This window comes from Balearica regulorum, chromosome Z, assembly GCF_011004875.1.
Source record: "Balearica regulorum gibbericeps isolate bBalReg1 chromosome Z, bBalReg1.pri, whole genome shotgun sequence".
NCBI classification, from domain to species: Eukaryota; Metazoa; Chordata; class Aves; order Gruiformes; family Gruidae; genus Balearica; species Balearica regulorum.
Window position 1 is genome coordinate 63,615,190 of NC_046220.1, and position 12,150 is coordinate 63,627,339.

General features: G+C 38.1%; 1 protein-coding gene across 1 annotated transcript in view; it reads right to left on the reverse strand.

Annotated features, from left to right (window-relative positions):
- Positions 1 to 1,441: 1,441 nt before the first annotated feature.
- The window catches only part of CWC27 (CWC27 spliceosome associated cyclophilin), a 128,905-nt gene continuing 118,196 nt past the window's right edge, over positions 1,442 to 12,150 (reverse strand). Inside the window, exon 14 of the mRNA XM_075739432.1 lies at positions 1,442 to 2,551. Coding sequence (XP_075595547.1) covers positions 2,389 to 2,551 — 163 coding nt within the window. The 3' untranslated portion in view covers positions 1,442 to 2,388. The remainder of the gene's footprint in view (positions 2,552 to 12,150) is intronic.

A 12,150-nucleotide genomic window follows, 5' to 3' on the forward strand; every position in this document is an offset into this window, starting at 1 on the left:
GTGGATTTTCCATTCACAATCACAATAAAACTGAAGGATTTTAGTTCAAACATCCTTACTCTTATGTATGGGTTTGGTACAGAGCAAAATCCAAACTGCCAGGGAAGTTGGTCCCAACTCTCTTTTAAAAAAACAACCACCCTGAAACCAAACCTTACTTCCTTTCCAAAAGGCTTTCCTCTTTTGTATCCAGATAGTCAGCCTTAGTCCAAAGCACATACCAGCTTACTACTGGGCACCTGGGCTTAATGCGGTAAATGTCCATTACACCTGAACTGATATTCATTAGACACAGGAAAGACTGCTGCTTAGGGTAAGCATCCTGTCACAGGGACCAGCCCTTGTGCTGTCCTAGCACAAAGCATACAAAGCAGTGTAGTACTTAGAATTAGCTTAAAGAGGCAACACATTCGGTTTCAACTGTAGCTAATTACATAAGATATATTATCTGTGGAAAAATGTTTACTGATTTTCAGTACACACTTCACTTACCAAGAAAACGTCAGCATAGTTACTCTCTTGTTCTTGGGATGTTATGCAAGGTCCAGCCTTTCAGACCTCTTCCTACTGAGGAGAGCCGTAAACCATGAGTTAAGCTTTTCTCCCTGTGCTTGTCTAGTGCTTAAAAATGGGAATTGTCTAACACAGCAACACACACAGCTGCTGCAGGTAGTCAGCAAAAAGATTCAGTTAAAAGGGGTGTTAGTCAACTTGCCCATTCTTTGACTCATGCATCCTACTTTAGCTTGCAAGAAAAATATGTAATTAGAACATTTTTCTATTACAGGGGCAGTAGCTGTCTCCTGGAATTGATGCTCAAGTTTCTTTCTAGATCTTGCCCTCACCTTCCCCATGCTGACCTCCTCTGCCAACATGCACACACATGCACACACACACACACACACTCTCTCTCTCTCTCTCTCCCTGCCTCCCCTGCCCATCAGAATGGGGGTTTGATATAGTCATTTCCTGTAATGGCTGTTTTAAAATTTTCTCCACAAACAGAACATGAACAGAGATAACAGCATGTAACATTAGATGTTCTTGATTTTCCCAATAGCAGCCTGACAGAAAATGACTTAATGATTAAAAAACTTTGACTCACTAGTTTGTGAATAGCTGTGTTTAAGAATTTAACCCCTCAACTTCTTTACACCATAGTACAGTATAATTCACTCAGCCTAAGAGGAGGATAATGACAGCTTTATATAGGATCTCATATCACACCTCCAAGTTTTCTTCTTATCTCAAAGGTTGCACCGCGCATTAAAGCAATAGTCTGTATTAATCTAACCTCTGACATTTGGGCCATATTAACCCACCAATGCAGGTTTATGTATCTCACACCTCAGACCCTATCAAGAAATTTGGCAGTGGCAGCTTGATAAGGACACCATACCGTACTGAACTTGTTCTAAAAACAACACCAGCAAAACACTCCTCGGGTTGCACTTTTTAATGACCTTGCTCATTTGTGCTCACTCTTCTTTAGCTGTTGCCCATATGGGTAGTCAGTGCTTCTGTGGCATCAGAAATGCTGCAAGGAAGAAGCACGAAAATCCCATGTTTCTGTAAAACTATTACCACCGGGGGACAGGACCTCTGGGAAGTCTGTGAACTAGAAACTTAGATCTGTTCAATTTCAGACAGTAAAATAATTGTTAAAAACAGGGTTATGATTTTAATGAGCACAGGGTTATGTTTTTAATGAGACTGATCACATTTTTTCTGTTTCTGTACTGAACTAATTAACAAACCAATCTTCATTACCAGCTACTTTACAGTGAAAATTCTACCAGAAATATGTTTCTGATATTGCAACAGTTTAAGCAACCACTATGGTACATTCAGATTCGTTTTTTTTTGTTCATGTGGTACATATAGTGAAATAATACTCCCCAAATTGTGTATTAACCCAGCTTCCTAAGCTGGATCTATTTTGGAATATGTATTTCAAAAGCAGAAAACAACCAAATTCTCAAATTAAACTTAGCTGGTTTCAAAAAGGCCGGGACCAAGGAGTTCTGCAAGTGCATCATATTAATTCTGCAACACAGAACTGCGGTTCGGGCAGGCAGCATTTACCACTCTAATGTGTGAAGTCAAGTCAGCTGTTTTATTATAAAATATTCTAAAACATTTTCTAAATATCTAAATATCCTAATTCTAAAGACCTTTAGAGAGGTTGGATAATGAATGCACTGAGAGCACTTGACTGCACAACTTAAGAAACAAATGATAGCTCTGCTTCAAAACTGCACGACAGGTTCTTGAGAGATTCCTTTTCACACTTCTCCCGTGGTATTTTTAGCAAGTACAGCTTACAAAAGAGCCAGTGCTTTATTGCAGTCACTTTTCAAGGCAGCTCTGGCTAGCTTTACATTCTTTTTATCTCCTTTCCTTTTTTTCTCTCATTATCTTCTTGCTTTCTTCTCTTCTCCTCTTAGTTACAGGATTCCGTGGATCATAGATCTCAAAAGTATCTTCATCCTGCATGCTTGCATCTTTCACCTTTCTGCTTCTATCTTCAAACTGAAGGACATGTGACATCCTACAAAAACAAAACATAGCTCAAACTCAGTGAAAAAATTGAAAGTTATGATTTGTAATTATGATATGCATGGCACGATTTTAGTACTGTGACATTTTTGTGCATAGTGAAAAAGATGCAAGTTTTGCTGGGGTTTTTTTGGCTGTTTTTGTTTTTTTCTTATTAGTAGACCTTAATATTAATGGATAACCATTTTGTGAAGGCTCATTTTGAAAAATACAGCTAGACTTTGCTTTGCTGGATTTTATTTCATGTACTGAACTCTCTTGTCTTTTTCTAGTTAACATATCTTCCAAAATGTATTGAATAATTTTCCCAGGCACAGAGAGTGTTTCTCAAGTTTTCCTATTAGTCATTTTGGACTTCCTTTCACCATTAGGGTTTTACAAAAGGGGGGAAGAGCTTGCATGGAAAACGCTTGAAGTAGGTACACAGATGATCAAAATGGGAATGCTTCCCATCCTGCTGCTCCACCTTAACTTAGTGCAGATCAAACTTTTAAGTATTTGAATACCAGATTGTACTAATGCTTTGTTCAATTAAATGTTTTTTCAATGTGATTAGAAATTTCCCCCCCATTAGATATTTCCCCATTTCAGCAAATTCCCAGTAATCTGAAAACATCACCATTACAAGCTTGAGAAGCAGGTCCATGTGAACCTCAGGATTTTCAACAAGGCCAAGTGCAAGGTCCTGCACATGGTTTGGGGCAACCCCCGCTATCAATACGGGCTGGGGGATGAAGGGATTGAGAGCAGCCCTGAGAAGGACAACCACATCCTGGGCTGCATCAAAAGCAGGGACGTGATCCTGCCCCGCTACTCTGCTCTTATGACACCCCACCTGGAGTACTGCATCCAGCTCTGGGGGCCCCAGTACAAGACATGGAGCTGCTGGAGCAAGTCCAGAGGAGAGCCACGAAGATGATGAGAGGGCTGGAACACCTCTCCTGTGAGGACTGGCTGACAGAGTTGGGGCTGTTCAGCCTGGAGAAGAGGTCTCTGAGGAGGCCTTACTGTGGCCTTTCAATACTTAAAGGGGGCTTATAAGATGAGGACAGACTTTTTAGTAGGGCCTGTAGTGATAAGACAAGGGGTAATGGTTACTAAAAGACAGTAGATTCAGACTTAGATAAAAGGAAGAAATTTTTTACAATGAAGGTGGTGAAACACTGGAACAGGTTGCCCAGAGAGGGTAGATGCCCCATCCCTGGAAATATTTAAGGCCAGGTTGGATGGGGCTCTGAGCAACCTGTTCTAGTTGAAGATATCCCTGCTCATTGCAGGGGGGTTGGACTAGATGACCTTTAAAGGTGCCTTCTAAATTAAATCATTCTATGATTCTATGATAACCTGGAGTCAAAAGTAGTTTGTTAGCTGTAGTCAGTGGCAGGAAAGCCTGGAGCTCATCAACTATGGCCTTATTAGCAGGTCTAACTGAAGTGAGAATTAATACAGAAGCTGTCAGCAAACTATGAGTTTTAGCTTCGACAAACAAAATTTTAAACAAAAAGATAAATTATTTACTCAAAGAAAAAGAGAGGTGGGAGGAAAAGAGAAGAAAACCAAACCAAAGATCCTTACAAGTTGACCGATTGTAAACCTATTGATCTTTACTGACAAGTTAGCAAGACTTTTGAATATACAGTTGTAGTAAATCTACTACTTATGAACCAGGAGAACAAGTGTACCTTTCATGTGTTCAATAAACCACCCCCCTGCCCCCAAACCAGAACTAAAAGATTTTTCAGTACCAACAAACATGCCTAGCAAAAAGCCCACTTCTCTTTAGGTTCTGTATTAATCAACTGCAAAAACATCTTTGACTTCAATGGAACAACTTAAAATAATAACTATAATGAACTGAATCTAAGCATATAAATTGTTATAGCATTAGATGTCTTTGTCTACAGTCTTTGTGACAGAAAATCCAGGAAAAACAAGTCAGAATGAAAGTTTTGTGGCCTATGAAATACAGCTTTATTAGTCTCTTGCAACATGTAAGAGGTCCTGAATTAAACAGGTTTTTCAAAGAACTCCAGTGCAAATCTCCATACATAAAGAAAGGGAGTGAAGGAGAACTACTCAGTTACTGTAGATTACAATATAGTACTATTAAAGAAATCTGACAAAAATTCAAAGCTATAGACCATATGTGATCTGTTTGAATGCTTTAGAAAAAACTTAAAACCCCAAAATTTAGACTTTTCATCACAATTGATGAAGACGTGGATTTCATAAATCTCTTATTGTACGTTGCTGTCAGCATGCCTGTATATTACCCTGTCCTATGGAAATACTTGAGTTGTTTCCAGTGTATAAAACTTTAGTAGTTTATAACCCTGTACACGCTACTAACACCAAAACTTTCTAAAATTCATATCTACAATTCAGAATAACATAACGTACCATCAGAGTGACTCATGATTGCGTATTTGTAGTTTAATTATAAAAACACTGTCTCACAGTGGAGGGACTGAAGTAATTTATTTTAGTTAACATGCTTTTTGCATTTGTCATATTTTTGTCAACTTATTAAAGATGAACATTAGAATATTTTTTTTAAGAACACACACCAAATCACACTATCCTAGTCTGAATTTAAATACAGGCCTAAAGAGATGGAGTCATCCCTTAGTAAGTGTGTTATATGAGTGTATGTAGAAGTGTAGTCACACTTAGCCATTTCATTAACTTGGGATTTCATAGAATGCCACAGCACACTTGCAGGATACAACTAATAAGAATTAAAAATAAACACATCTCTAATTCTTGGGTCAGGCCATACTGCGTCCCAGGTATTTTGCAAATCAGATGCAGTAGATTCAGACTAAGAACTGTTTACGTCTCTCCAAGAGCTGAAAGAAGTCATAGTCTCTGACTGCTATTCATAACTTTCCGCTGAGGTGTTCCCAGCTGTGATTAAAAATAAGCCAATATTAAGAAACTTTTTGATATTCCCAGAATCAATTTCAGACGCAACATCCAACAGGTAAAGCAAAATAAACACAGACTGCGGTGGAGATTTTAAAAAATATTTCCCTGATGTGAACTTAAACTTATTTTTTGCAAGTCACACATCTTCACAGGTAGACCTGTTTTGCACCTTTGTAAATGGTAAATCACACTTAATACTATTTTCCAAAAACAATTCAAATTGTTTTCTTTTTTTAAGGAACATGGGAAGTATTTAGTAATTATTTCTATATGAATTATTTGAATTTACAGTAATATTACTCAAGCTCCTCCACTGAAAGTTTGCACTTGCATAATTTTCCAAGTGCAGAGTTTGGGCTGCAATTCCACAAATACAGCCTGCATGAGACTTTTCCTTGTTCAGTTTGTAGCTCTCTTCCCTTCCGCATGCTCCTGGGTTCAGTGGGGAGCTGGCTGCCCAGTCATGCTTCTGCAGTTGCTGTGCTGAAAGCTCTAACTTCATCTCTGGTCTTTGGGAACCTACTAACGTACTTATCACCACCTGTTGACAGTTCATTTTAAGTAAATGAGACATCCAGCTTTAAAATACACTTTTTCTTCAAAATTCAAAGATTGAAAGGTTGTCAGTTCTCCCATGCAAAACTCAAAAGAAAAAAAAGTTTTGCAGCTTAGTTCTTTTTGCTCAAAACTAGTTTTAATAAAAGAGCTTGCCAAAACTGATGATTTTGGGTTTAAAGTATCTAGGTGTGCAAATAGTCGAGTTTCTTTAGTGGAATTAACCACAAAATTATTTTCTTATCCTCTATTATTAAGATAGTGCTGCAGATCAGAACTAGCTATCTTAGCACAGATTTATTGCTGGAGAGGGTTGATTTTTACTCTGGCCAGATGACAGCATCCTAGTTTAACTGTTGTCCTATCCTGTGTAATGGTGGAGCAGCTGTTCTGCTGCATGGCACTTCTTTTCCTCAGTGTTACTAAAGGACATTCAGTACTTGGCTCTCTTCTGTATTCCAAAAATGAAAGGTCTTGAAACATTAGATTGAAATACCCGAATTCAAGATGGTTTCAGAGAGAGGACAGGATTTCAAAGGTACGTGGACGCTCTCCCGGCCTAGTGATATTCTCAGATAATGATTTTTGCAACAGTCAGCAAACATGACTGCTTCTTTACTAGTGGAGTAGCTCCTGTATGTCCTTAAGCTGTGACAACTAGCACATTGCCTTGGTGATCAGCTTGATACTTTCTAGGAGGTAACAAGTGGGAGAATGTTGGCTGCAACTGAAGCACACTCGAAAGCATTCAAGAACTACTGCAGCATGATTACACTGTGTGTCCAATAGTCTAGCACAGGCAACACCATATTTGCCAACTGTGCATCAAAGGATGAACCCCACCTACACAGTGCTCCCCAGGCAGGCTCAACCAGTTTATTCAGGACATAGATCATATTCTTTTGAACTACTCTAGTGAGATGGTACTTGTGAGAAAAGATATGACATACATCACTCCCTCTGATTTTGAGATGTGTGACCCATGCACTGGATCTGAACTATATACCAGCTGCTGACAGGTGGCAGTCATGTTAAATGTAGCAAAAACTGAAGTCTGGTATCACACCAGCTCTGGCCTTAACTAGAACTGCCCTTTGGGAGAAACCGAAGTGGCAGTGAGTAAATGGAATAATTTTGAATCTCAGCAAAAGCAAGGAAGCACTATGCTTTTGCACTAGTGATGAAGCTAGGATCTCCAGGCACGAATGCACTGCAAGCATCAGCGATTTTTATGCTAACTGAATGGAAGTGCAAAGCTGCATTGCTTAATTCCACATTTGCTTATCAAACTGGCACAGCTGATGGCTGTCACCAGCTCACCTGCTGCCCATTCAACTTTCCTTGTGACTCCACACACCATGCCCTCGGGTGCCTCTGCCACTTCAGTAGAGAGCCTGGGACATTATCTTGAACTCACCTATGTGAGCATTTTAAACATCTGAGCTTTGCATTAAATCATCAACAGGTGCGGATAAAATTTATGTTCTGCCATCTCTTTTGTGAGGGTAGGAGCTTTTGGCAGACAGGTGGTAACTTCTTAAGCAGTTTTAGCCAGGATTAATTTCGAGGTATGGCAGCTGGTGATACATCCTTTGTTCCCGCAATCAGTACGCACCAAGAAAAAGTAACACACGGCTTTTCGCTTTCCAGATGCAGAACTGTATGTTACTAAAAATGCACTATTTACAGACATCTAAACTGGTGCTCAGAACATTGGCAAAAATTACATACCGCTTCTAAATGCAGATTAAATGAACCAAGCAAGTAATCACATTGCTAGAAAATTTACAGTGTCAGAATTTTGCAAATTATTGCTACATTTTATGGAAGTTATTGGTTGTCTCCATCAGGATGCTTAAAATGAACAAAGCAAGAGTAAGTATCTGTGTCAAGAAATTCAGTGCTGTTTCTTGCATTGTACAGTCTGCCAAAAAAAAAAAAAGAGACCAATATGGAACATAACTACTAGTGCTACCATTAATTTCTGAGCTCAACATTGCCTGCAAGTAACATGCTACCTACTTTTCTCAATTACCAATGCACCATATATTTAAGAGAAAAATAATGAGGTACTCAAGCGCTACTGCTTTCCTTAATTTATATTCTATCTGCCACTAACATTTTCCTTCAAATATTGTAAATGTGTATGTTAAACAATAAACATTAAAATGGGAAACATTGTAACACTTTACTCCCATCACCCTCATGATACATAGGCAGTGGACAGAAATGTAGCTTATGTGAACAGATGAGAAAACAGATGAGTGAATCCACAGATCAAAGCAAATGAGATCTCTCTCCCAAGGAAAAAAAAATAAAATTGGCTGTTCTGGAAGAATGAACTCATTGGCACTCTTTTCACTTCCAGCAGAGTAGTGGGTGGCACAGGAAGAGGAGAGACAGTTGAGAAACACTGAGAGACAGTTGAGAGACAAAAAGAAAAATAAATTGAGGAAGGTAAAGACTAAAAAGGATAGGAATGAGAAATAAAAACAGAGAAAAAGAGACTGACCAAAATGTAAATAAAATTAAGAAAATTGTCAAATGACAATTGAAAACAAGCAAAAATTTTGAATCAAGGCAAGAGAACAAGAGTACGAACAAGACAAAAAGAATGTCAAAACCATAAAACAATGGGAATTTTGAAGGAGGAAAGACATTAATAACATCTAATCTTGCTTCCACCTTTTTCAGAATTGAGATGCTACAACCAAAACAAACCTCTTGGCTCAGGCTGCTGTCACCATTCCTCGCATAAGAGTGTCCAAGAATTCTACAAATAATTTTGTAAACACAAGGCAGCAGAAGAGAGGAAATGTGTTTGTGTCTCTAATGAAACCTGCAACCATCACTAATTGCTCTTTGCAACTCAACTCTTGCAGGCAAGTTCCCTGGTTTCTGTCTGCCCTGTCTCCATCCAGCTTTGTGGGTTTTTTTTTGTGTAAGACATAACCCATCACCCCTCTCTTCACACAAAGGAGTCCTGTAATTCAAGTTTCTCTCTCTTACAGATCATGAAAAGAAAAAGAATTTTTTCCCAAGTACTTGAAGTAGGTTCTGATTCTTATAGCAATGAGGGTTGATAGCGTAAGTACTGCTACAGGCACAGTCTGAAACCTGGATTCATTCCTCTAATTCTCACTCTTTCACACAGCTGTTGCTATCACAGAAGAGATGTGTGCAGGAAACAAGCTTCCTTGAGTATGTTTTGTCTCATTACCTCACAGTATCAGAACTGTGCTAAATTACCTATGGAAGTCTGTACTCTTCTGTAGCACTTGCTATTTAAACCTTCCACTGTATCACACGCTGTTCCTGTTTGAGCCTATTTTGCCAAACTGTGTTAGATTTCATTTTAACAAAGTTTATAAATGCCTCTAGTATATTATTATTAGTAGTCATAATCTGTGGTCATAGGTTTCTGCTGTGACTGTTACCGCTAAAAGACTTCACTCTTTCTTGTTTCACTGCTTGTTTCCACCATTCCACATTCCTTGGTTCTTCTTTCCTCATCTCCTTTCCTAATGATCAGACCGCTTCTCTCTCCAATTTTTTTATACTTTCATAAAACGTCACATTTTTCAAATTGATTGACTGGCTAGTTTAAAAGAGAAATAAGATTTGCTATTCAGGTCTAGCTAAATTAAAATAATTAGTTATTTCATATAAGTTTCTAATATAAAAAAGCACTTAGTATTGAGAAAATTGCTATAAATACAGATATTTGCCATATTGCACTCAACTTGACAGGCTAAGTATTCAACTCTACATCAAAATAATACTGTTTCAATCCATATTAGTGAATACGGTACAGAGCACAAATTTTTGACTGAAATTTAAGATTTTGCTATTGCTATAAATACCCCCACCTCCAAGCACTCTCCTGAGGATAACTTGAATTCTGCAAGACCCAAAGATGGCATTTTCTCGCTTTCAGATGACTGGAATACTATTAGCCTACAATATTTCAGCATTCAGATGTTAACAATGGAGGTAATGTATTATTACTGCTCTTCACAGAGCAAAAATCTAAGCAAGCAAAACTGATAAAAACATGCTTTATAAATGTTATGCAAGTCAGATTGTACACTTCTGTTAACTTTGACTAGCCCTTTGAAATTGTATTACAGGTACTGGAGGATGAAGAAATTGGTTTAACCTCTTCAGAATAACCAGCGAGTTGTGGGTCCTCCATAGGCCAAAGAATTAATTGTTCATATTTTCCCTTGGTGTAGGCCTACAGCATAAAATGATCAGAACAGAACTTTTGCAGATATTTCTAACATAGTACTTTTTTGAGATATTCTATTTGAATACTGTATGTTCAGTTTTACTCCAAAATACTGCAAAAATAATACGAAACTACTATTTATACTAAGTAGAGGATACCCAGGTTAAAAAACCCTAAAGATACTTCAGTTTTTGCAAAGCTAAAACCAAAGTAAACTATTCTTGGTGATGACTGATGTAATAGAGTATCCTTCTGTTGTTCAAGATAGTACTAAGCATTTTTTGTTCTCTTGAAAGAAGATTTAGTTGTAAGTAACCTCCTAAGAGAAAGGGAAAATCAACTTAACTATGAAAAAGCTCATCCAATTCAATACCTAAAATGTGATGTGGGGAAAGTGCGATTAGTTCTCATAGTATCAGAATTAGAAATATGTAAAACCATGATGACTTATGATTTTAAGCAATAAATATTTTTCTATAAAAAAATTCAGTTATCCTATTTTTATATTGCATCTGTTTGGTAACAATTTATATATAGTATATTTACACTATATCATTGTCCCCTTCACAAAAATGTTAAGTAGTTCAATAAAAGAAGCTGGGTGCTTTAAATAGACAAGTGCTCCTGGTAGAGCAGATTGGTATGGAAGACTATAATGCAAATTCCAGATGTTGTTCCAGACAGTGTACCAGTATAGAAAAGCTTTACACAGCATTTTCTATAAGAACATGGGAACTGCCATACCGGAACAGACCAATGATCCATCCAGTCTAGCATCCTGTCTCTGGCAATAGCTTGTACAGTATCTGATACTCTAAAAGTCAGCAAATTGCCTCCCCAAGTTACACAGTCAGGCAGTACTGTATCACCAAAGCACAGAGTTGGAGTGAGCGGAACGAGAGGAGAGCATTTCTAGCATGAAAATATTCAGATTTTCATAACATTCAACATTCTCTGGACACCCTCCCTTCTGTTCTGTCCCTCCCTCTCCCTCTTCTGAATATGTCCAAATCCTCACTGTTTAAACATGCCATTAAATGAGATGAAGTTGGGGTGCTTGAAAAGGTGTCCAAATACGCAGGAAGCTTAGGCTAGGTTATTAAAGGTTTTGAAGATTATTGCTTCATTCTTCACTAGGTTTGCTGGCCATAAATAAAATCTAAGATTTCCAGACAGTAAATGTAATACTAGATATCCCTTGAGTAAAGCATGGATCATCTCTGAATTTAAGTCAAACAGTAGTTGATTCCAGGCCCAGATGCCTAGTCCAAATAAACTTAGACATGGAGGAATTAACGAAAAATAAACAAATAGCCTTCCCCCCCCCCCCAAATGCTCTGAGCTTCTCAGGCATGCCGAACAGCTAGAAGCAATAAATATACAACTTGAGCAGAAGAACAATTCATTAATACAAAATTACTGACTGAAGCAGTGGGCTAGCAGCTAGCATTCACATATCAAGGTCTGACCACATTTTAGCAGTAGAGGGGTGAAGGTGGAGAGAAAATTGAAGGAAAAAAAAGATGATTTACAGCAGAAGGGTTTCGGGTTTTTTTTCTTTCCTTTAAATGTTAGTGGCAATACTAAAACCCAAACAAGCCCTTCTATTTTGCCAAACAGAAAAGAAACCCCTCTTTCCAATGTGTTTCTAATACAGACCTCTGGCATTCGTTTATCCTCTGTAACAATCAAGTAAGTATTTTGTCAACTTTTTTTCAAATGTAGTTGAGTAAATCAATGGCCCTAGCAGGAGAGACCTAACATAGAGCCAGTTTTCCAGAGCAGTGGAGGAACGTTGGCTCAAGTCTGGACGGGAGGAGGGGAGCAAACATGGCTTTAATCCATCTTTGTGCCTCACTGGCATAAACTACACCAGC